Genomic DNA, 25,876 nt, shown 5'->3' with positions numbered 1-25,876 from the left:
AACCAAGGGCGTAATTTCACAAAAGGTGTTGGGGCGAGGGCTTTAACACTGAAAAAACCTAATCTAGTCCCGCAAGATGCCAACAGACAGATTTCTCCCAAAATTTGGTGCACTTTCTTCCCAAAGTCGGGGGCTGGAGCCCAAGTTTGGGGCCAAAGACCCCCCTAATTATCGCATCTCATGATAATATATATATATATATATATATATATATATATATATATATATATATATACACATTAGTCAGATCAGGGCTCATAACGCCGATAATGCAGATTTGATGCGTGTCTTGATGTGTGATGTGTGCTAACTTTAAATCGCTTGCATGTGTAAGCAATGCCTGACGCGCGGTGCGCGGTGCCTGTTAAGTTGAAATCGCTTGCATGTATAACTGATGCGCGATATGTGATGCCTGTTTATTTCAACTTGCTTACATGTTTGAATGAAGCGTGATGCGGGATGCCTGTTTACTTGAACTCGTTTGGATGCACACATATTTTTTGCGCATTCTACTTCTTAGTTAGACATGTGCTGCGTCGTAGTAATAGCTGGAAATTACTCCTTGTTTAATCCCTGAATATTGGTGTACTGTAAAAACTGAGGCTCGCTGTTAAAAAACCTGAAAATGAGTAGGATCATCGGCAGGCAATTTTCGATTCACTTCTGGTCTCCGTTTCGATAAACACATGTTGCCGAAACATCAACACATATATGTCTCCTCCATTCTCCTGGTTGTTCTCCGAGGAATAAAACTGTTAATACTGTCTTATTTTTGTGAATAATGTTACTCACACATGCACTTAATAACTTACACAAAAACCAACCCGTTTCGTTACTGTAAACCTTTCTTATGTGGTAGTTTCTGGTGCCCATTTCCAATTTATTGATAACGGGAACCGCATGATGCATCATCCAATAACTTCTTATAGGACAGAATAGGTCACTAGCCCAAAATGACCGAGGTTAAGTTCTGTTTGTAGGAACATACTGCCTAGCATAACCTTGAACGCCTATTCAAATGCAGAACTCAAAGCAGTCTTGCATGAGTTTTGTCACCATGACCTTCGAAAGGTAAAGAAGGCCACTGGCCTTAAATGAGCATCAGTGACCTTTTGCTTAGAACACGTATCTAGGTTCTGGGGGCTCTTTGTACACCAACCCGTAGTCTGACCCTATTTGGCCTTATTTGACCCGAGAGTCATGACCGTGAACCCTAAATTTTGACACAGACGAGTTCATGGGCAGGCCAGTACACGCCATGAATTTGGTGTCTCCAGCTCTCTTAATTTCTGAGATTTAAGGAAGGTGTCAAATTAACCCCCGCCCAAGCGAAGGGTATTCTTCAACCGACCACCCGGGCGCGTGTTAAACGCTGATTTAAAGAGAAATTTTTGCCTCAGATTCGTTTGGTCTGTGGTGGAATTTTAGGGGGATGAACAAGACATGACTCTGTCCATGCTTTCAGGAGAGGGGTAGTCTGCACCCAGCTGTCTCCCCCCCCCCCCCCGCTCTGCCTGACGCCACCTTGCGCTTGACAACAGAGTCGAGTAGGGCGATTTTAGAGTGATCCACACCATCAGCTGGTTATAATGCCCTGCCTCGCGCAGAATAATTATCAGGTAGTCAAGTGCTGCGTTCAAAATCGCATTGACATACAGTAACTCAGCTGTCTCCGAATCGCAAGATGCTTCTCTAAATCCCCATCAGACCCAGCCAGAGGCAAAAGTGCGCTATCCGGACCGATACAATGTGCGTCGTGGGCGCGCATACCAGATTTTTGAAGTTCTTTGTAGGTGTGTGGTTGTCGGTTGACGTGTGTTTCTGGCGAGCAGAATGGCATTTTAACCAAAATGGTGGCAAGTGTATGTGGGAGTTCGGGAGGTTGAGGAAGCTCAAAACGTACGTGGGGGAATTCGCATGACGAACTAGATACTGTTTGTACGTCGGTATAGTGCTGCTGACATCTCTCGCGGAAGCTGATCGGCCCCCCTTCCTTCCCTATTTAACTTCCTTCTTAACTTCTTTAACGTCTTTCCTTCTTCTTTAACCTCCGCACCCGAATTAAAGTTTGTGCTTCTGGGTTAATTTTTTGAAATTATCTTTCGCTTAATGTCAGGCATGAGAACAGGCCATATTATGGTAACGGAACTGGCGACTATCCGCCAAGTGCCAGCCCTTTCATAAGGTGTTCAGGGAAAGAGTACTGCTTCACTCATGATTATAAAGTGCTGTCTATTAAACCGGACGTTTTCAGATTCTTTAGCTCATGATGGTCGAAAAATGGGGCAATATTAAAAGGGATGAATGTGTGGCATTTAACGTGATGCATTTTATTTCACGGCAAACTGTTCTTAATGCCAACTGCTCCCAAACCCTCAGATGACCGGGATGCTGCTGCCTACGAAATAAGCTGGCTATTGGCGCCGTTGCCGTAACCATGGTAACACCTGTGTGCAACCAGCTCTGCGGAGAAACCGGAGCATTTTTCGCCTCCCGGTGTCTCAGACTTGCCGGGCGTTGTCATGCCGCCCGGTCTTCGACACGCCGCCTCTGAGACATGCCGTACGTTCGGAGGGGCGGGGTCTGTGTTATCTGGCCGTTTGATTGGCTGTGGCGGCTGATGACGACAAGTGATAGGCGCCCGGCCGGCCGCCGGTCTCGCCCAGCTGTTGACTGGCGCTAGTGAGCTGCGCGTGAGAGGTGTCGGGGCGCGAGCTGTGATCCGCGCCGCGGGCAGCTGTGACACGTGACCGGGGTCATGACCTCGCTGTCGGGCGTCGGGCCCCCCTCCGTGATCGTACATAGCCACAGCGCCGCCAGTTCTCAGAACGTGATCAGCTCCACGCAGCAGCCCTCCTCGACTGTTGGTGAGTTGCCGAGCCAGCACTGAATGTTGAGCGAGCGTATGCAAAACATGTGTGTGCGTGTGCGTGCTTTGCGTCATGCTGGACTTTGCGGCTCTCAGGAACGGGTAGATTTCCCCCAAAAGCACACGAAACTAAGAGTTTCAAGGTGTCTGCAGCAGGGTCTGGTCAACACGTGGTTCGCGGTGCGACGTCCACGTCTGCCACGTGGTAACTCGCACACCGTTGACGTGCGTCTGGACTCTGCCCTCAGATCCAACCTCAGCCTGGCCTCAGTCTGGCCCTTAGATGACCGTCTCACGTGGTCAGGGGTGACGGATTGGGGGAGCGGGAGGGGGTGACTGCTACCCTATTCCCGGTCAACATTTATCATTTAACCGACGACGTTGCATGAAAAGAAAGTTGATAAAAATTGCGTGTGCCCTCCATTTCTTGCCTCTCTTGAGAGGTTGCGCTGTCCCGGCACCGGGAAGGCAGTTATGGCGCTTGGTTTCTATAGGTAAGGCATCCCCTGAGCCGTCTGTCGTCCACCGAGGGTCATCTATCGTAGTCATGCGCTGACAGGTCCCGGCAGGCAGATCTCCAGCCGGCGTTACACATGATCGCCGATGTAACATGGGGATGGGGCGTAACAGCGGACTCTGGCGGCCTGGTGGTCACGGACGGCACTGCGGTCCGCTTGTCACGTGGTCCGTCCCACCGGCGCGGTGACGAGGCTCGCAGGCCCTCGCCACCCTGCATGCTGCAAGTTGGCCGTCGGCTCACCGTCGGCCAGCGGGTGACCGAGGTCAGGTCACGGGCGCCGGGCGGCCGCCCGAGGCCGGACCGTGCCGGCCGGCCGTGCTCTCGAGGTCAGACCGCAGATCGCTCCGTCCTCCCTCGCCGGACGTGTTTGCATAGTCGCGCGCGCGGACTGGTCCCGGGAGAGGAGCGGAGAGTCGAATTTGCCAAACACCGCTAGTCAATGTTGTCACACTGGCCGGGCGCCGCGAGCTGGAAGGCGGGCGGGCCGCCGTAAGGTGCACGGTCAGCACATCCCCAGCTACGGCTGCACGCCTCCTAAGCTAGCCCCCGCGGTATGTGTCTCTTCCCCGTACTGAGTTTATAGCATGTATCAACGATTACGTGGCTAACTAAATATTGACCGTTTCAAATTTCAGTACGCACGTAAAAATGAGGTCGAGAACGTGTGATTTCATTCTACGAGACGTAAAAACATGCGCGTGCGTGCGTCGCGTTAAAACAAGGTTTTCAGTGAGCATTTTTAACCTGAGCCCTTCCCTCCCCCCCCCCCCCCCGGAATCGTGAAATTCAACCTACGCCTCCGTAGCGTATCTCGCCCCACCGGCTTCGTGGATGTTCACCTTTGACCCTTTTGTGGCGCGCCTTTGACCCTTTTGAGAAGAATCAACTCCGGAAGGGGCCTGGCCCAGGATTACTCTTTCCTGGGACGCTCTTTCCGCGTTACAGTTCCACGAGGGATCACTTGGGAAGATGCTAATAAACCGACAGGCGTGGCAAAGCCACACTGTAGCATGTGTCCGGGGTGTTATAAGTAGCAGTGCAGCTGATGAAATGTTGTCGTGTCACCCCGCTGTGGGCCGTGCTGTAGCCCTGATACCGTTTGAGCGCGAAGTCGGTGTTGTCTGGTAAGTTGCATCAACTGTTGGGTCTTAAACTAAGTGCACCGCATTTTTACCGAAATGTCTCTAAATAAACATCGCTCGCGCACTATATGGTGGGCATTGTCCGAGATGCATAAGCTCAGAACAAGCTTACAAGACGTGATTTATAGACATGTGTGTGTGTTAAACATTACAAGAAGTCTTCCAGCTGTTAAGAGCAGCCAACCGTTCCAGATTTTTGCACGAGAGAGAGAGAGAGAGAGAGAGAGAGAGAGAGAGAGAGAAGAGAGAGAGATAGAGAGAGAGAGAGAGAGAGAGAGAGAGAGGGGAGAGAGAGGACGGATGGGAGGTGTTGGGGGTATCCTGTTATGTTGGAATTTTTTTGGAGTTACTGGGAGAGAGAGAGAGAGAGAGAGAATCTGCGATAGAGAGTCGATCCTCGATAGGAGGAGATGCTGAGGGTCTGTACTCTAGTAGGAGCTCGGATCCTCTCCTCTTCGAGGAGAGCATTCGCTCTCGCGAGAGAGAAGGAGAGAGAGAGAGATGCGAGCTGGGTACAGGGCTGCTTGGTCCAGACCACGAACCGAGGTCCTGACTCTTACGAACTGTTGCAGGTGAGATAGACCTGCACCAATCAACGTCCATATCCCAGATCGACTCATCGACAACCAACCAGCTGTGTGGTATCTGCAACGATAAAGCAACCGGCAAGCACTACAATGCCATCTCGTGCGATGGCTGTAAGGGGTTCTTCCGTCGATCCGTCAGGAAAAATCAGAAGTATAACTGCAGGTGCGGATAACGGTTCACATATATGGGCTGCCTAGGAATGCATTCTACGTTGTCTTTGGTCGCTTCGGTTGTGGATGGTTGCATCATAATTATCTTACTGCAGTATGTTAAGCCATGGCCTCTAACACAACCACAGGGCTTCTTTATTTGGTGAATCCGTCTGCTCTGATTCGCCGAGGTCGTGGGCATGCTTGGCCCGTAAAGGCGTATCGTCAAAACCATTACGCTCTGCTTCTCTAAACTCAAAAATGCGGAACAGATACTAGAAAGGCTGCTAGGTTTTCCTGTCCGCTGTCAGGTTGACTCGTTGGTTGCATCAGATTGGTAGACCTATTACAGTTATACGCGTCATAGTCCGATACTGAATATCTTCAATGTGCGTAGTGGTTTTTACCGTGGCGTTCTCCATCCATTCCCTCATAGGTACGAGAGGAACTGTTTGGTCGACAAGGAAAAGAGAAATCACTGCCGATACTGCAGGCTCCGGAAGTGCTTCCGCGCTGGCATGAGAAAAGAAGGTAAGATGAGGGGGTGTTTTATGAATTTTGTGGCGAACTAACGTGTTCCTGATGCGCCCTGGAACGGTCATTGACGCCCGATGTTTCGTCACCACGACTTTTTTGGCAACCTGCATTGTGTTACCGATTAGAGGCATTATGAAACGCTAAATTTACACCCTAGAATGCTAGCATTTTTCCACACCTCCTTTTTAACCGCAACGCTTTTTAACCGTAACAAATATCGTGTATTAAAAGAATAGCCAATTCCTCGCGTTATGCTGCGTCCTGCCATCCGTGATGCTGTGGATTAGATATTGCGCTACAGGTTGGATGTAGAAATGGTGCCATCTTTCCTGAAATCTGGTCGTAAAACCAATGCGGTGCAAAAATACTGCAGTGTGAAGACCGAGCATCTGAGAAAAAGAAAAGCACTTTGTACATCAGGAGGAGATGCTGCAAAATTGGTCATAGGTGGGCAGAATATAATTTTTGGTGGGCTTAACTCGGTACATCAGGAGGAGATGCTGCAAAATTGGTCATAGGTGGGCAGAAGATAATTTTTGGTGGGCTTAACTCGTTGAAACGTTTTGTGACATGCGACACGGCACGACTGTATATACTGATTCCCAAAAGCGCCACGTAATAGCAGACTTTGCATTCGGTTTAAGGAAATGTTTCAAATCCGGAGATATTGAAGACCTTGCACAACATTGATTGAGAGGCAATTGTCGGCCGATATATCTCGAAATAATGCACCTCACGAACGCCAGATTTGAACGGCTCGAGCATTACATTTTCATTGACCTTGATCGCCGCATAGTTTATGAAATGACGGAATTTGAATGTCGTTATTAGGACGCCATGAATGCTAAGATACCCCTGAATACTCTCCCCGAATTACCCTCCCCGAAATGCTCTCCCCATTTTCGCGGGTGTGTAGGTCAGAAGCAAGAGGGATTTAGGTCTTAAGAAGGGCAGAGCTGTGAGCTGCACGGAAAGGCCTTCAAGATGACTTTGCAGTTCAAACCCCATAGAGATGTGGAACACTCCCTTTAAAGATTTATCGGTTCAGGTACCGTGTCATTGGCTAGCTTTACTCAAAGATGGAGCAGATCCTTGTTTCAATGGATGCAGGCTTGCGAAATGCCTAAACGATTTAGTGTGGCTATGAGCAGTGTAGTAGCCAGACTTTGCCTATGGGGTCGCACAGGCGCCTTGTCCTATTTTAATCGAAAAATGTGATTTTGACCCATCGCTCCCCTCGTTTCCGCTGCTTCCTCGCTACCAAGGATTCCCGCTCCACCACACCAATGCCGGCCATATATTTTCCACGATGTAATTGAATGATGAGACAGTTATGGCGATTGGGTGACAAATCCTGAGGAATATTTGTTGGGCAACTCAGTTAGAGTTGAAGCTCCTTCGTACAGCCTTGGCGCGTGCGGCAGTGCTGGTTATTTCTCGTCAGAACAGGGGCCTTTCGGGCCCAAATATCTCTTGTACGCAATTCGTCAAATTGTAAAGTTTATGGAGCGTAGAGAGGTCGTGCTGCGGGCACCGGCTGCGCTCCTGGAATAATCAGCCATGGGAGATGGCACTGGGTTATGAGTCAAGGCAATGGTTACTGTCAAAATCACTTTGTGAAAGCACAGATTATGGGATAAATGCTCAGATTAACTACGGCTTTTAAATCTAGGTGATGAAGCCATTTGCCATGCCTTGTGTTCCTGCTCTCACGAAACGTGTATGGAATATGAAACGTGTGTACCGGTTCATCGGTTCATCATAGACATGTGACCAGGTAGAGGCTAAATGCATATCATATCGTATTCTAATAGTGCATATCGTAAGACTTCGTACCATGCGCCCTAAGATGAGAAATGGGAAGGAACTTTTAAAAACATAGTTACAAGAAATGAAGGCTTCGGCTTCTGCTGTCAGAGCTTATTTTTAGTTTGGACACTGGTGTGCCTTCATTCATGTATCATCGTGCGTTATATTGTGGCCGCCAGCAAAAAAATGAATGCAGAATCACCGCGAGTCCGGCATCTTGACAATGAGCGCCAGGCACGTGGTATGGTAAACTACGCAACTGTCCCTGCTCCCAAATCAGTTTTGCAAACACAGATTGCAAAAGTTCACACCGGCCGGAGCCTTTGTAAAAAGCCTGACTTACATGAATCTGATGTCATTTTCTACCCTAGACGTAGTTAAGCCTCTAGTTCCCGGGAAGTTCACCACCGTTACCGACTGTTCAGTCCAGCAGAATCCCGGCTGCTGGCGTCCACAGCAAATGATCCTTTCTCAGGCCACGAAAGGTACATTATTTCTGTAGGTACCGTATTTCTGTACCTACTGCTGTAGGTACATTATTTCCCATCGTAAGCGTGCGCAGTGACCGAAGAAACTGCGATCGCCGCCATGAAAATCTACCACCCATCCAGCCTTAGGACTTCTATATCGGGCTGGCCGGACTCACGTGGCGTCTCCCCCGCTCTGTCGTGTATGGGCCGAGTCGCAACAGAATGCGACCAATAAAGCAGTTAGCAAATCCCGAGCTTTCCTTGTTCAAACGTATTTCTCGTACAAAGATGCGCGACTCCTTATTGGTTACTGGGTGACATGCTAACAACGTGTCACCATGTTGGCTACCTATTTTTCTCTATTGCTGTTTTTTTCTGTAGTGCTACAATTATTGGATATTATTGCTTCGCTGCAGAACCTATGCGTCACCTTTCGCGTCCTTGTTCTAGGAGCGTCATAGCAGTATACCTTTTTCACACCTTATATGGCGAATTTCGCAGGGACGGCTGGAATAACCACACTCGGAGCTATGCAAAACGATAAGTCGCGTAATCAGTTCTTGTCATGCCAGATGTCATAACCGCCAGTTAATGTGCAAGATGGTAAGAAGCTTGTTTAGTGCCTGGTGAGTTCTGAATGAACGATTTGAAAGTTCACGCTCAACACAAGACGCAAAAAACAAGAACAAAAAAAAACGCTATATTTGCCATATCACGTTGTCATAGGGTAGCAGAATGCGTCCCATGAGACTCCCGGGCTACACCACTTGTTTAAAGTTTCATTTTTTTATGATCACAGGCCTTGGCCTACTCATAGACCAGGCATCTGTCGGCTGTTTTCATTCGACGATATCTTCCGAAGCGCTATCAGTCGAGGCGTAGGCACATGGTCGCGCATGGCCTTCAGGGGGTGCGCGGACAGCCGCTTCCGGGCTTAATGATTTCCTTGGAAGTCACGTTGTATTTTTGTTCTTGCAAAAGCTCATGTTCGTTTAATTTACATTTTTACAATTTCATTTGTCGTTTTTGTCTTTCCGTTCCTGCTTTTAACCCCGGCCGGACTTGGGGCTCGGGATGTCCCTATCAATATGTTTTTAATGTCTTTTGATTTGCTGGATGCCAGGTTCTGAAATTTCACTCTCCGAAGTTGCCAATGATTTTTTTTCACGGTGTGCAAAAACTTCTTTCCGCCTGTCGATGTGCTGTCGGTCGCACTCCGCGCATGGGTGCCTTGTGTTGTATATTTGTCGTAAAGTACGCATTCTCCAGTTATATCTTGCATGGGTTTGCTGTATCGTACCATGTCACGTACAATACCAAGTCATTTTTAAAATGTTTTTTAAGAGGCCGAACCATCCAGGTTCAGGCTTGAAGTGATTTCGTATGAGGAGATATTTGTGTAGCGATACGGTGCCTTGCATGACGTGATGTGGCAAATCTTGATCGCATTAAACGACATTCGATTGCGGTTTGATAAACACTATCTATTCGGCATCGTTTGATTTGTTATCGCGTCAAGTTTAGCCTCGCAGAAGGCGGAATAAGGCCTGTGATCGCAGAACTTCACCCCTAAACGCGGTTTTGAATATGGCAGGCACATCCGCTGATGGGCTACCTCGAATGATGGAAAGCAGGCGCTAAACTCACTGGCTTTGACCAGTGACCTGGTTTGACCCTCAACAGACGATTGTAGTGATGTTATGTGACTCGCTCAGGTACACTTTTGGATGGAATAGCCGCTGCCCTCCTCTAGCGCATGCAGCTTGAGAGATTACAAGGTTCTGCGTGGAGCCTCATCCTTCTCTAGATAAGGTGAAAAACGGCCATCTGGCATGGGTTGAGCATACTTGCTATGATATCAGTGATTAGGGGCGTTAATTCCTATTTAGGCGGGAGGCTTCAGCCCTCTAGCATTGAAAGAAAGCATGTCGAATTCTGAGAAGCCCTGTTGTGAGTACATTTTGACGACAGTTTGAGCCCCTTTTTCCTGCCCAGCCCCATCTCCCTTTCTGACTTATGTTGCGAACCCACGCCCCTGTCGGTGATCAGAAACGTCGCGTAATTCCATTCGAATTCGAGTAGCTCTTCGTGGAATATCTAAACGGTGTAGCCAAGGAAGATCGGTCTACAAGATTCGCCGGCGCGACACATGAGAAACTCCGTCAGAATGACGATGGTCTACTATATGCCACCACCGGTTACCATGCGTGTCTCGTGTGCTACCACCACCACCCCGTAACCACACCGTATCGAGGAGCACGTCCGTCCCACACATTTGACCTATTAAATTTGGCTGATCTGAGCGCTCCAGCCCTACCCGGTATGGTTTATAGATTTCGCTGTGTGTTGTCTTGAAATATGCACCAAAAAGTGTCGCAGCTTAAACAGAGCGCAGGAGTACGGTCACAGCCAGGGGCGCAGCGAAGGGAGAGGCCTGGGGGCCGCCTTGGCCCGGATGTTTCGTTTTTCCACCATAGATGACTTCTAACATATGTTAAGACGCGCTCGAACAGGCGGGGGCCAGATTGACAGCCCCGAAGGTTTTTCCAGAATTATTTCCGAATGGCGCTGCGTAGCTGCGCCAAACTCTGCGCAGGTGTAGGGAATTGAATAGCGAATCTTTAGTTAAAAATTATATTTGCCTTGTAACGTCGCTGATCTATAGCAGGTCAACGTGAGGCCATGGATGTCCAGCGAAGGGCATTTTTAGGGAATCGTTCAATGTGATGCAATAATGGAGTGTTTGACGAAACCATACATATCTGAGATAGTTTCTTAGTCAATAAAACCAATTGAATTTAGAATTACAATCACATCCATTGACCTAGGGATATGTATGAAAGTCAGAACGAGATAAAAACTAGTTCACTTTTTGCTCGAGAGGCCGTTTGCACGCGGTAGCTTATGGTGCTCATTTCGAATTTATTAGTGAAAGGGACCACGACAGACATGTTCCATGGACTTTTAAAAGGTCGAGGTAGGTCACTGAGGTAAAATGAATCAGGTCAACATTTTGTTATTAGAAACATATCACCCGTCGTAATCCCTAACGCTTATTCGAATAGCAACATTAAAGCAATGTTGTGGAAATCTGGTCACCCTGCCCTAATGAAGGTCAAAAAGGTCACTGACCTCATAAGACTTACGCTTAGAACAGGTACCTAGCTTCACGGTGGTTGCATGAGGAGGCACGGGGGGCACTTGAGGCCCCAATCCGGAGTTTGAAGTTCTTGACCTTATTTGACCCCAAGGTCATGACCCAGGAACCTGAAATTTTGACACAAGTGAGTTCTTGTACGAGTTGATCTGCCCTGTAAATTTGACGTTTCTAGCCATCTTAGTTCCTGAGATCTCAGCAGGGAGTCAAAGTTGACCCCGCCCGCCCGCGGGCATTCAGTCAATCACCCGGGCGCGTGTTAAAAATCGGCGTGATGTTTTCTCCCCCTACTCGCGCTCCCTTAATGAGATCCTGGCTGCGCCTTTAGCCACAGGCGAAAGAAGAGGTGCACGCGTATCCTCTCAAGACTAAACTCAGGGTCATTCTGTGTATAAAATGTCGTGTGCGCAGTTCCTAACACGCAGCGAAGTTATCCTTGCATAATTGCCACGCAGCCCGGTCGGCGGTGCTTCGGTGCACCGGACGTCGCGGCGAGCGTGGCGGTGGACCTCCAGCGCACAGGGGCCGGTGCCGCACCGCCGGCCGGTCTCTGTGCAGCATCGGCGATCGCCGTCACGGGCGCCCCGACAGCCGTGACGGACATGACGGGTCCTGCGGGCCGTCTCTCTGTGACACTCTGACAGCGGAGCGGTGTGCTGACCTGGCGAAGACTCGGCTGGATGTGGGCCGCCGACAGAGGCGCGCTCTCGAACCTGCGGCAGCTGACCGGGCACAAAGAGCCAGCAGGCGGCTCAGTGAGATGCGAGGAGCTCCAGGCTGCCACGGAACAATCAACATGCTTGAGCTGTTATACTGCTTGAAAGAAGGACTGGGGCGCGCCCGAAAACACCAATCAAGAAACAAAGAAGGGATGGAAGTTTATTAATTTTTTTGATAGACAGGGATAATTATGATTAGTCTGCTAAATTATATGACAGGCAGGGATTATTACTACAAGTCTGCTAAATCATAGAGCGGACAAGGATGGAAGTTTGCTGAATTATCTGAGGGTATGACCGAACGGTATATGGCTGAGTCAGCCGCCATGCTGAAGTCATCCGAGGACGCGATCCGTTTTAGCCCACCGAAGCTTAGGCAGCCGGCAGCGGTGTCGACTGGGATGGGCTGGCTGAGGATCGCAGGAAGTGACCGCGGGATGGTACCGCTGGGACGGTAACCCCCTCACCCAATGGCGTTCGGAATGCCAGCAAAACCGCGAGCAGGACTGCCAGGGGCGTGCTGCCGAGGACTTTGATTTGCACGTGCACGAGTACCAGCCACGTGCCCCACAGGCTTACGTTATCAGACATCGGATTAAGCGGGTCACTTGCAGGGTTTATGTGTCATCAGCGTGCCCATGCTTGCCTCAGCGGTTGTCTGATTTACAGCGAAGCTGATTCACTGCACATACGTCTTACGTCGGCAGGCAGTGCAAAGTTCGGTGTTCAAGTGTTTTACACTGTGTGAAAACCCTCCTGAAGAGGATGGGCTTAAGTCCAAAGTCTTGCGTGTGTGGTAAATGCGGTCATCATTTCGCTCGTACTTATGGCTATGTTTTATGAGATAACCCCAGATTTTTAGCCGCGCCTTTAAGCTTAAGACCGACATAACCACGACCCCAGCGATTCTCGCTCCTGGCGTGTTCTTGCACGGAAGTTGGCTGCATCCTAAGCCATCCCTCCTATATTTTCGCAACCACTCAGGTTGATTACTGGCTTTGCCGATGCACTTCCGTGCCATGCTCTGGCAACCGCAAATCAGTCATAAGCTATCATCACGGAAGCAATGCCGAACTCTCGCCGACAACGCCATGTCAGAAAAGGCGAAGAATAAGAAAAAAACACTGCTGTAAACACTTTTTATCAAAACACTTCTCAGCGACACGAATACTTTCTCCAACGTATGCCATCCTTCTGGGCCATGTTAAACAGATAAAGAGGCAGTCACTTGTCTGTGCGTATGGAAGTGGTCATAAGCCTCAGCATCCGCGTTCACAGGGTTCTTGCGAGAGTCTCCAGGGCCGACACGAGCCCTGTCTCCAGGGCCGACACTAGCCCTGGTCACCGGACTTGTGCGTCACCAGCTTCATTAATCTCCAAGCTCGGTGATCAGCGCGAGCTTTCGGCACGCGCAAAGCATTAGCTCTGGCATGGCTTAGCCGTGGCCGCGTGCGAGCTTTGCTCACGTGAACCAATTATCACCTACAGGTTTTACACTCGTGATGAGTCATTGCTAAATGACTGGTCACAGCGCAAGAACAGAGCTCTTCCGATTACTGAGAGCATCAGTCCATCTGCATCCGATCCGTTTGTTGCGATGATCGACTAGAGTGTGTGATAAATGGCAACACGTATCCAAAATCCAAGTTTGTTGATGACCTGATCTTAATCTGAATATGGCAGTATATGTAAAAAAACGGTGTTTGTCGCTTTCGTGCAATTATTTACAGATCGATTAATACTAAACTTTATGCAAATGGTAAATCTTTGCGGCTATCCGAATTTTTTTCTTTGGCGGGCAATAGCTGACGGCACTGGACGGTTCTACGCTAAAAGTACTCCCATTCCATTCTATTACCATTCAGTTATTTTTACCGTTTCTGTTCTACTGACGCCGACATGATTTATCTGACACTGAAGCACGTTTTTATACAGAATATGAAATAACGTGCGCATGGGAAGAAGTGTGCGTAATAGCAAGCATCACACTACTATAACATCCAAACCACAGGAGCGTGCGCGCATAGTGACCTCCAGGAACACGTGCTCCTCCTCTTATCATATTTTTTGCGCGCATTTACATATACGTTAATACGTGTTGAAAATCCAAAATTCGAGGTAGCTTAGTCAAACTAAACAAATCGAGGACATGTGACATGTTTTACGTTTTCAAAGAAACTTTTTGCGCCTGCGGAGGCTCGTTAACCTGGGTTTTCAGTGTTTTTTTATAGTTTTTCCCTCATTGCGAGTTCCTGCTCGCGCCACTGCCGAGCAAGTGTCCTGGACCAGGAATTCCGCGACCCAAAATTGTGTTTCTACACGTGACTATTTAAGTCATGTAGACAACCGTCCAAACACTTGTCGAGGTGTTACCTTCAAGCGGGTTAAGAAGGCGACCGTCACCTGGCGAGAAAATAATACTGGTCATTTCTGGAACAGCGTTTGTAATGATGCTCTAGCGGTGTTTGCTCTCAAAAAGTGTTTATGCATTGTTCTCGAGGATTAGTTATTGCCGACGCCAGTTAATTTTCTGCTCAGAATTGTGCTTTACGATATAAGAAAGACAATTTCTGGCGTGACTACTTCTTCTCCATCGACACTTTATAGTACGATGCAATGTATGATACGTGATGATGCCGCACGGTCAAACCCAGGGGCTGAGAGAGAACGCTGGAATCGTTATCCACTGGGCACCGAGTCCCGGACGGAGCGCGTTGTTTGACCCAACTGATATGGAAAGGTCAGCTGACAGCTGGCCAACGAGGGTCAGCCTGGGCCTGGGGTGTCTGGGTCGCAGGACTGTGGGGCATGGGGTAACCGATGCAGTCCTGTCTTCTGAACGGTTGAAGGGGAAGTAGTCCGTTGAACTGGACGGCATAGTCTGGGATGGCGGGTTCGGCTAGCTCGAAACAGCCTTTACTCGGCAGACTCTGAACAAAAGGCCCTCTATGCAAACCATGGGAATGAATCTGAAATGAAAAAGTTCAAAGCCTATTTTGGTGTTCGACATTAATTTACCGAGAAAAGTGACACCTGAGCTGAAACCTGCATTCAAACCAGCTCAAGATTTGGTTTTTAAGTCCGTTAAATTTGATTGACTCTAGCGTGGTTCATGACTGCCTCCGATAAGAAGCGAGAAAATGGAAATGCTAGTTTTCGCCTTGGCGGCTAAACGGCCGTCGTTACCATGGAATATATATACCGTGCGGTATAATATTGCTATGCAGCTGGTTTTCCCCTGCGGACTGTGGCCCCAACGGTTTTGCGCAGAGCAACACACGCCGCACACGCCGCAGGGACTGTCCGTCCGTCGGTGCCTCCACGTCCCGCGGCACCGGCCCGCTGACGGCATCGCTGAGTGACCCCTCAGTGATGTCCCCACCCCAGAGCCGGCGCTGGGGGGCGCGGAGAACGGGCAGGCGGCGGCCGGGTCACGTAGCGGCTTTGTGAGCCTGGCCGGGCGCTGCCGTCACCGGAGCCGGCCGCCGACACAATGCGTCGTTACGGGCCGAGCGGGCGGCGGCCCCGAGTCTGTGCGGCCCGGCGCACGCGGCACCGGTGCAGGCAGCGGCTCCGTGCATGCCGCGCATGTCTTCAGCCCGAACAAATGTGGAACGGATGAAATAGCGTGCCCTTTTGCTAGGCTTTCGGCCTAAAATACTGCGGACTTAAATACAGCGATCATGGAGGTACTGCGTAGTGTCATGCTCTTCCCACAGGGCAAGGTTAACGAATTAGTGCAGAAGCAAATTTGGAGAAAGACTCTTACTGAGTCCGGTCAGGACCTATCCATGTACCTAACTTTTAAACATTGCAATACTTATTACATTATTGTAATGTAAAGACACTACTAAAATGTTCCGAAGAAAATCGTTTGTAGACCAGAATCGTTCCCTTCAACATACCACCACTTAGTGTGTAAAGAAATGTTTGAAGGCCATAACAGACGACTCTTGGGTGCTCACAGATTGTTCCACGAACACTCGCAGCCAACGCGCTCCAAAGGCCCCAAATCACCAGCACGCCTGCTCCCAAAAACTGTCCGCTGTAATCTGGCAGCGACGGCACGCTTGTAATGATCGTGCTCGCGTTCCAGCCGTGCAGAATGAGCGGGACAGGATCAGCGTGCGTCGCGCAAGCCTCGAGGACAACTCGGGCAGCTCGCTGTCGGTGCAGATCCTGCTGAACGCGGAGGTCATATCGCGGCAGATCGACTCCAGCTGGGTGAGTGCACTGAGCAATCGGTCTTGGCTCGTGTTTGAACGCGGCCGGAGTGTTCGAGCCGGTATTTGCTTCTGCCGGTGGGGTTTTAACTGGTATTTGCACGGAGTGGGAACGCTGGATAGCAGGTAATTGCCCGTTGGTGCGGGCTTCGCTTAAGCTAACATCTCCATTAGCCGGCGAGGCTCACAAGGACTCTTCATTATTTATAAGCACGGTGTAGAAACGTGGGTCGAGACGGAGGCCACTGCGCTTCTGCTTCCGCTAAGTTAAACATAGCCGTAAGCGTAAGGAAACTGGAAACTCTAACGCCTAGCGTACTGAGACCGTTAAGGTAGATCTTGCCCAAAAATTTATCGGGACATTCTGATGTTCCTGATTTATGGCAGTTGGGCCTCCATATGGAAGATTATCGTGCGAATTTAGCGCATCAACTCTGAGACTGTTTCCTAGTCTGTAAATGTAAAACCCCGGCGTGGTCCATAAAAGTGTGTCTAAGGGATTGTTCTGGATTTCAGTTTATTGGAATAAACATCAGATAAGACGAAATAAGCTCACTGAGAGGTCAACTGATCACCACTGACGCCTCGAATCGTGCTGACGCAGGTCTGACACGAATATTTCGATGATCATGTTTTCTCGGCATTAAGCAATACACGGACATTGGGGTGGCGGTATTCGCGTGGCATTTCCATGACGCATGCATGTCCGGGTGGTATTGGAAAAGTCCACACGAAGAGGGTTTTTTTTCTATTATCTTGGCCTTGAGGACCACGTGGCCATTGGTTTGGCCGTATTCGCGTGACATTGTCATGACGCTTGCATGTCCGGGTGACCTTCAAATGGGCCGCGCGAAATAGTCCGCACGAGTTTGCGTGCTTCAAGCTCAGAAGCAAAATGGACTTGGATTCTTAAAAAGTACATGACTGTGAGTTGTGTTGAATGCTCTTGAAAACGGCCATCACATTTCTAATTCACACACAAATATGAGGCACTCCTTTTAATCCCACCTCGCCCTCACTCGCTCCAACACGCTACAAGGTTTGTCACACTCCGAACACACTCCGTCCTCGCCGCGGAGTTGTCCTGTACTGACTAAGTCTGTCCTCGCTGCAGAGTTGTTCCTGTCCTGACAAGGTCCGTCCTCGCTGCAGAGTTATACCGTACCGACAAAGTCTGTTCTCGCTGCAGAGTTGTCCTATAAAGACAGTCTTTTCTCGCTGCAGTTGTCCTGTACCGACAGTCTGCTCTCGATGCATCTGTTCTCGCTGCAGAGTTGTCCTGTACCGATAGTCTGTTCTCGCTGCAGAGTTGTCCTGTACTGACAGTCTGTCCTCGCCGCAGAGTTGTCCTGTAATGACAGTCTGCCCTCGCTGCAGAGGTGTCCTACACTGACAGTCTGTCCTCGCCGCAGAGGTGTCCTATACTGACAGTCTGTCCTCGCCGCAGAGTTGTCCTGTAATAACAGTCTGTCCTCACTGCAGAGTTGTCCTGTAATGACAGTCTGCCCTCGCGGCAGAGTTGTCCTGTAATGACAGTCTGTTCTCGCTGCAGAGTTATTCTGTAATGACAGTCTGTCCTCTCCGCAGAGTTGTCCTGTAATGACAGTCTGTCTCCGCCGCAGAGTTGTCCTGTAATGACAGTCTGTCCTCGCCGCAGAGTTGTCCTATAATAACAGTCTGTCCTCGCCGCAGAGTTGTCTCGTAATGACAGTCCATCCTCGCTGCAGAGTTGTCCTGTAATGACAGTCTGTCCTCACCACAAAGTTGTCCTGTAATGACAGTCTGCCCTCGCGGCAGAGTTCTCCTGTAATGACAGTCTGTCCTCACCACAGAGTTGTCCTGTAATGACAGTCTGCTCTCGCTGCAGAGTTCTCCTGTAACGACAGTCTGTCCTCGCCGCAGAGTTGTCCTGTAATGACAGTCTGTCCTCCCCGCAGAGTTCTCCTGTAATGACAGTCTGTCGTCGCTGCAGAGTTCTCCTGTAATAACAGTCTGTCCTCGCCGCAGAGTTCTCCTGTAATGACAGTCTGTCCTCACCACAGAGTTGTCCTGTAATGACGTCTGTCTCGCCGCAGAGTTCCTGTAATGACAGTCTGTCCTCGCGCAGAGTTGTCCTGTAATGACAGTCTGTCCTCGCCGCAGAGTTGTCCTGTAATGACAGTCTGTCCTCGCCGCAGAGTTGTCCTGTAATGACAGTCTGTCCTCGCCGCAGAGTTCTCCTGTAATGACAGTCTGTCCTCGCCGCAGAGTTGTCCTGTAATGACAGTCTGTCCTCGCCGCAGAGTTGTCCTGTAATGACAGTCTGTTGTAATGACAGTCCATCCTCGCTGCAGAGTTGTCCTGTAATGACAGTCCATCCTCGCTGCAGAGTTGTCCTGTAATGACAGTCTGTCCTCGCCGCAGAGTTGTCCTGTAATGACAGTCTGTCCTCGCCGCAGAGTTGTCCTGTAATGACAGTCTGTCCTCGCCGCAGAGTTGTCCTGTAATGACAGTCTGTCCTCGCCGCAGAGTTGTCCTGTAATGACAGTCTGTCCTCACCACAGAGTTGTCCTGTAATGACAGTCTGTCCTCGCGCAGAGTGTCGTATGATCAGTCTGTCCTCACCACAGAGTTGTCCTTGTAATAACAGTCTGTCCTCGCCGCAGAGTTGTCCTGTAATGACAGTCCTGTCCTCGCCGCAGAGTTGTCCTGTAATGACCAGTCTGTCCTCGCCCGCAGAGTTTCCTGTAATAACAGTCTGTCCTCACCACAGAGTTCTCCTGTAATGACAGTCTGTCCTCCCGACGCAGAGTTGTCCTGTAATGACAGTCTGTCCTCGCCGCAGAGTTGTCCTGTAATAACAGTCTGTCCTCGCTGCAGAGCTGCCCGCGCTGACCCAGCCCGCTGCCGTCCCCAGGATGGCTGTCGTGAGATGGACATCAGCGATAAGCAGATGGCGACGCAAGAGGACGTGTGTGAGTCGATGCGGCAGCAGCTGCTCGCTGTTGTGGAGTGGGCCAAGTGCATTCCGGCTTTCATGGATCTGACGCTGGACGACCAGGTGAGCCGCCGGCGGTCACGTGACAGAAGCGGTCTGACCCACAGTGTAATATGGAGCCGTTCATAAATAATGGACGGATTTTTGGCCATTTTGCAACCACCTTTGTGGTGCTTATATGCTAACTATGCCGGGTAATCCCCCGCCTCCCATTGCTACGCAGGGTTAATCGCAACGCTCCCGAAAAGTAACGTTCGTTCGGCCCTTAAAAGAAGTAAGAGATGCGAAACAAATGACGCGGTTTGTTGTCTGGAGGGGAAGCCGGCGGAACCTGCGTTTAGGGGTACTAAATTGTTGTTAGACGTTTTAACATGATTCGTAATCACAACTGAGAATAACGTTACGCTGTTCAAAGTCATCTCTCCCTACCTAGTTACGCTTCTGATACGCTCCATCAAGCCCCCTCCCACCCCCCTCCACATTTAACGCAATTTATGGGCGAGCCGTAAACGGTGATGCAAACTGCGAAATGTTAGCGTGATTTGGCTCAGCTCGAAACAACCCTGTTGAACGGAAGCTGCGGACGTTGTCCGACACTTGCCTTTGCCTTGTCATTATTCTTTTACCACTGTGAAGGCGGGTAGCGATCGCTAAGTTGTATTCTGCTGTATTGCTCTAGGCATTGCTATGACTTCGGGGCGGAGAATGTCTAGTTCAGCTCATCCTCCTCCTCATTTCCCAAGTTTCAGGCTACTCTATCAATAAAAATGCAGCAGAGTACGTAGGGAATCTGCGCATGAGCCAGTACCGTTTTAGCGACTCTTCCCAATCTTCCTGGGCCAGCAACTGCGGTGCCCGCCGGCCCGCTGAGCACAGCAGCCCCGGTCTGAAGGGTGCGACGGCGGCCACCAGGCGTCCCCGGGCCGCCATCCCGTCCAAATCGGACAGTATCGGTCACGTGGGGCTGGGAGGGGCAGGGACCCGAGATGCCTGACCGCTAACTAACCGGTGACATTGAAAGGGGTTTGGCCCACCAAGAACGATGGTGGTTAAGCTCGTTTCAAGTGAAAGAGTGGATATACGTGATACAAAGCTGCGTTATCGAAAGACACGTCTCAAACCACCAAATTCAGCGCACTTGAAATGGAGAAATGTTGCAGCGAAACGAGCAAACTTTTAGCAAAAAAAAAAAAACACCCGCCATTTCAACCAGGAGGATAGGCCTCGGCTGTCTATGTACATAACTCAAATGATTGCATGCCCTATCCCTTAAGCACGCGTCCAGGTGGCCGGTTGAATACCGTTCACTGGGCGGGAGGGGGGTTAATATGACCCGCTTGTACCTCCTTATATATATATATATATATATATATATATATATATATATATAAGAATTACCTTCGCTAGCAGTCGCGCCTTGACCGTGACCTGCTATAAGGTCACCCACCTGACAAGGAGCATTATATTTTGATATACGAAAAGATCCGTTATTCAAATGCATGCAGCTTTTCAAAATGTGGCTTGGCTGCGGTGCGCCGTTCCAAGATTATTAAAAAAGACCCTGTGAGTGAGTCAAATTGACCCCCACCCCAGTGCTTGTCAAGGGCGTGTTCCATTTTTATATGGATTTCGAACTGAAATAGCCATATTATACATCATTTGGCCCAGCTTACAGCTCTGCCCCTCTAAAGACCTGAAACCTTTTAGTTTTTGAGCTTCACACACTCGTGAAAATGTGTGGACCATTTCGTACGGACTATTTCAAGGTCATTTAGGCATGCGTGACGACATATAAAAATCATTTAAATACAGCCACCCCGTAGGCCATGCGGCGAAATATAATCGCCGAGCCGTTCATGTCTCGCTATCGTGAACATGAGTTTTCAGGCATAATGGGCGTCAATTTGGTCTCAATTGATGTTGAACAGGCTGTTCCAGCTTCATACACGGTTTGGTTGTTTGGTTGTTTGGATTAGATTCCTTTCGACCAGAAAGGACCATTTCAGGGCTATAGGGTGGAGGAGAATGGATAGCGGTGGGGCGGAACTACATGCGCCTGGGGGACCCACCGCCGAGCCGTAGCCCGTGCAGGGATGCACGCTGGGTACCCGGTGGGGGTTCCCCTCAAGGGGCCTCTCGGGCCACGTGGCTGACGCATGCGGCCTGCCCCGGAGAACCGGGACGTCACGAGGGTGCAGGATAAAGGAAGAAAAGCGGATAAGAGGGTCGGATGTTCCAACACGAATCACGTGTAGAGCTACATAATATAAGAAGTGTGGCATGACAGCCAGTTATTGCGGGAATAAGACTTGCATTCGAATAACTTAAAATGGCGCCTTAACCGAGAATGTGAATGCAAGGGAATATCCCGAACTCACGGAGAGATGTGCAAGATCGCCAAAAGAAACGGCCAAAACACGAGCAAATCACGATATTTGGCTCATCAAACACTTCCAATACCACCAGGTTCACCTCTCAGGGGGTTGAAGCACAAGGATGGCGATTTCGCGTGGCAAGTTTGGCAGCACCTCAGCGTCGTGCAAACGGCCCGTGACGCAATCAAACAATGAGGTATTGAGCGGCACGTGAACTAAAAAGAGAAATGTTGTGGTTTTTGACAGTTTTTTGTACTTCAGAAAATCCCAAAAGTCTTACGTGCGCTTTTTCATCAAATCTTGTGCCAGCTTCAATATCTTCAAATGTTGACTATTCCCTTTAAGCAAAGTATGCATTTGCGTTGCAGTGAGGAGGCCAGAAAGTCCAGGAATTATATATCTCACTTTCGTGTATGCAAGTTGGATTACAATTCAGAAAATGTAAGCTGAAGTGAGTATTTCTCCTACTTGCATAACCCCGCTTGCATTAAGTTGATCACTGCACACCTCAAGTGAAGTTTTAGTTCTCCTGGCCGTGCGCGGTTTGGCGCAAGGGACCCGCGGTCGCCACTACCTGTGTTTGATGGGCCTGTGTGCTCCAAGACAGTGTTCCCATGTCACGCTCTCCAGGGCCCTGCTCGATCTGTTGTCAGCACGATTGTCAGCTGGACTACGTGACATCATGCGTACTGACGCAGGGTTCGATGTGAGGGCGGACGTGGAAGTATTACACTATGCCTTTCTTTTTCTATTACTCTAACTTTTTAAGTGTGACACCTGCTTTGGTGTTATCACGTATTCTACCCGTAGGTTGGACGCTTCTTTTCATTCCATCTCATTGTAATTTTTCCTTTCTGTTTTTTATTGTTGGCTCCATGTGGCGGGAAAGCTCTTCCTTTCGCTGCTACTCGAACTGACATAAACACCATCATTTTATTCGACTCCTACTTGTGCTGACAATGTTCATCTTTGAGATGCGAGGTGCTTTGTTTCCGTTCTCTATGTCTTACGGTTACCCCAACGCTACTGATTGACCGGGCACCGCAATCACCCACCACACCTTTCACTGTCACTCACCTTTCCGTGACCTCTCTTGCATCAGGCAGTCGAAGTCCCTCTTATCCATCCTACGTCGCTTTCACCCAAAATTAGAGACAAGTGCTGCCCACGGGCCACCTAACGTACCCGCAGACGCAAGAGCTAGCGCATTAAACTAGCGCTTTTTTGTCAGAGCGATTTGTTTAAATGGAGTATTCCATATTTGTATGGGGATTTGAACTGAAGTAGCCACATTGAAAATCATTCGGTGCAGTTAATAACCCTGTCCTTCTAAAGACCTGAACCCTCCTAGTTTCTAAGCTTCACGCCCACGAAAATGCGCAGTCTACTTCGGGGAGACCATTTGAAGGTCACCCAGGCATTCATGATGTCATTATGACGTCATTCAAATCCTGCCTTTCCGTTGGCCACGCGGCGTTCAGAGCCAACAAAATACCATTGTCGAATTGTTCACGTCTGGCGTTGGCTGACAATTAATGTTGTGCAGGGTACACTGACGTAATCAAACAATGACATAGTGCGGACCATGTTTGCTAAACAGAGAAATTGTGTTGTCTGGGGTAGACATGTCCACTTGAAGGTATACCCAGTTATAAGTGAGTTTATTTCATTTTATCTGGTTCTTGCTTCAACATCTTCAAATATGGAACATTCCCTTTGATCTGGTAGTGCTCTTTCTCCATGCTGACTGGCTGACAAAACATTGCGTCGCGTGACGTCACAAATCACGTGCCTTTTTGGTCACATAACTTGACGTAGGGAAAAAACTGGGCCGTGATGGGTGTTGACAAACTTGCTAACGACAGATTGAGCGCGACCCAGAACTAATCAACAAATGCGATTCTCCAAAACGCCTTTTCTACCCTGCCAGACACAAACAATGGAAATATAAACACTTTGGTATTCTTCTTTTGACCCACGGCACCGCAGGTATCCTTCTTTTGACCCACGACACCGCGGCGCTGACGCTCCACCGCGCCAGAATTGACTCGTGAGGGCCGTGATCGGCGCCTGGGCCTGTCGATGTCGAATTCGACGATTCTGGCAACGAGCGCATCGCTGGTCGCCAGGGGATAGTGAAACTGGTCCACCACTGTGTCCTGTCTGAGTGTCTACCTTGTGGTTCTCGGAGTGTTGATAAGTGAGGACGGAGACAGAGCAGACAGGAAGACAATGCATTTTCCACCCCACTGTGCTTGCTGACATCTTGGAATTCACCACGCGCGTTGTTTTCGTCGTTTGATGTGCCGCTTCCCCCCTGATCTCGGCTGATGAACTCCCAAGCTCATTGCTTTTCTAACCGGCGGCCGTGCCATTTTCGCCGTTGTGATATTCTTTCGCTCATTTACAGTCGCTCTGTGTTTTGATGTCACCGCCAACGTCTTAACTAGCAACCCACTTGATACGCGAACGGCGCACTCGAAAACACAACCCCAAGCGTGCATTGGCGAAAGAACAAATTATCGCACAAAGAAGAACTTGTCGCGGCCCGTGGTTGCGATGCAAGCTGATGGCGCATTTATGTGGCGCATTTAGGTCATTCCTCCCCTCGGTCTTACTCCGCACAGTGCAAAACGCACCGCTGTTGGCGTCTGTCAGAGCAAAGATGACTCAACAGGGTCGCGCGGCCGGTCAGCCGTCGCCCCCCCCCCCCCCCTCCCACTGTCCGCCCGGCCGGGCGCCAGCTTACTAAAATAGTCATAATTTTTGCGGACTTGTTCTTCCACCACATGCGTTGTTGGAAATGGTTAATGAAACACAGGCAGGGACAGTGAATGGTGGTAGAAGTGGGTATTGGCACAATTGTTCATTGATCTCTATGACTGTTGTGCTCCGTGAATACGCGCCGGAGTAGCAGGTTGAACACCCTTGGCTTGGCTTGGAAATTGACACCCAGTGAGATCTCAAATACTCAGAGAGCTGAAAACACTAACTTAACATGGTGCGTTGGTCTGTATTTGAACTCACTTGTATTATAATTCGAGGTCCACAGGTTCTTTAGGTCAGATAACATCAAACAAGGTCAGGCCCAAGTCCTGAGTCTATAGTGTCATCCATACCTGTGCCCATCATGCGGCCGCCAAGAACGCATACCTGTTCTGAGAAAAAGTCACTGATGTTCATTTTAGGTTAGTGGCTTTTCTTGGCCTTAATAAGGTCGTAGTGACCAAAACCTGCGCTATTATGTTGAGTTTTGAATTCGAATTTTTTAATTTTAGCTGAGAAGTTGAAATTTAAATTACTCTAGGCAGAACTTTCCCTAAAAAAGGGTTGATCTGGGCTATTTTAAGTCACGGTCTCATTTTGACTTGAAACACGCGCCCGGGTGGGACACAGGCCAATATGACCGCCCCTAAAGTTTTCCGGAATGATTTCAGAACGGCGCGGCCTAGCCGCGCCCAATTCGGTATGACTATAGACAATAAAATATTGGATCGTTTGGTATCGAAAAACTTAGGTGTAACTTTCTAGGCCGCTGATCTACGGCAGGTCAAAATGAGGCCGTAGATTTGGCAACGACAATTTCTACGGGATCGTTCAGTCTGATGCAGCAACGGAGTGTTAGACAAAGCCATAATCTCTGAGATAGTTTCTAAGGAAACGCAGCAATTTAATGAACACGTCTCTCTGACCTAGGGTCAGGTGCAAAGGTCAGACCAAGGTCAAAACCAACCCGTTTTATCTCTAGGCCTTGTGGTACATGGTAGTGTTTGGTGCTCATTTTGAATTCATTGATAGCGGGAACCGCCTTGTACACCTTCCATGCACCAGTGACCTAAAGCTTAGAACAGGCATCCAGGTTCACGGCTGCATGAGAAGGTCTGCGGGCACTTTGGACACCAATCTGCAGTTTGACTTTGCCTGACATTATGACGCTCAAAAATTACCCTTATCACCAATGACCCTCAAGTTTCGGCAACAGTGAGTTCACAGACAGGGCAACATACCCTACGAATTTGGTGTCTCTAGCTCCTTAGTTTCTGAGATCTTAGGGGAGAGGATTCAAGTTGACCTCCATCTGTTCTGTTGCGGCCCCTACTATCAAAAAATTCGAAATGAACCTCAAAAACTTCACATAAAAAGCTTTCCAGTAAAAACAAGTTAGTTTTAACCTCGGTCTGACCTCCATACATGACCCTAGGTCAATGAAATTTGTTGCAATTACAAAGCCAATTATTTTGTTGCTAAAGAAACTACCGCAAAATGTGTATGGCTTCGTGTAACACTTTTGTCGCATCAGATTGAACAAGTCCTTAAAGATTGTCGTCGCTGACAGCTACA

General features: G+C 49.3%; 1 protein-coding gene across 1 annotated transcript in view; it reads left to right on the top strand.

The window, feature by feature from the left end:
- The first annotated feature begins 2,679 nt into the window (after nucleotides 1-2,679).
- LOC119106074 (hepatocyte nuclear factor 4-gamma) overlaps nucleotides 2,680-25,876 on the top strand; it is a 39,765-nt gene continuing 16,568 nt past the window's right edge. The window contains exons 1-5 of the mRNA XM_037229671.1: nucleotides 2,680-2,867; nucleotides 5,104-5,281; nucleotides 5,705-5,799; nucleotides 16,057-16,184; nucleotides 19,080-19,223. Of these exons, the coding sequence (XP_037085566.1) occupies nucleotides 2,759-2,867; nucleotides 5,104-5,281; nucleotides 5,705-5,799; nucleotides 16,057-16,184; nucleotides 19,080-19,223 (654 nt within the window). The 5' untranslated portion in view covers nucleotides 2,680-2,758. The remainder of the gene's footprint in view (nucleotides 2,868-5,103; nucleotides 5,282-5,704; nucleotides 5,800-16,056; nucleotides 16,185-19,079; nucleotides 19,224-25,876) is intronic.

This window comes from Pollicipes pollicipes, unplaced genomic scaffold, assembly GCF_011947565.3.
Source record: "Pollicipes pollicipes isolate AB1234 unplaced genomic scaffold, Ppol_2.1 Scaffold_6138;HRSCAF=7277_pilon_pilon_pilon, whole genome shotgun sequence".
Classification (NCBI taxonomy): domain Eukaryota; kingdom Metazoa; phylum Arthropoda; class Thecostraca; order Pollicipedomorpha; family Pollicipedidae; genus Pollicipes; species Pollicipes pollicipes.
Note: the sequence above shows the minus strand (reverse complement) of the source record. Positions and strands in the feature narration are given on the sequence as shown.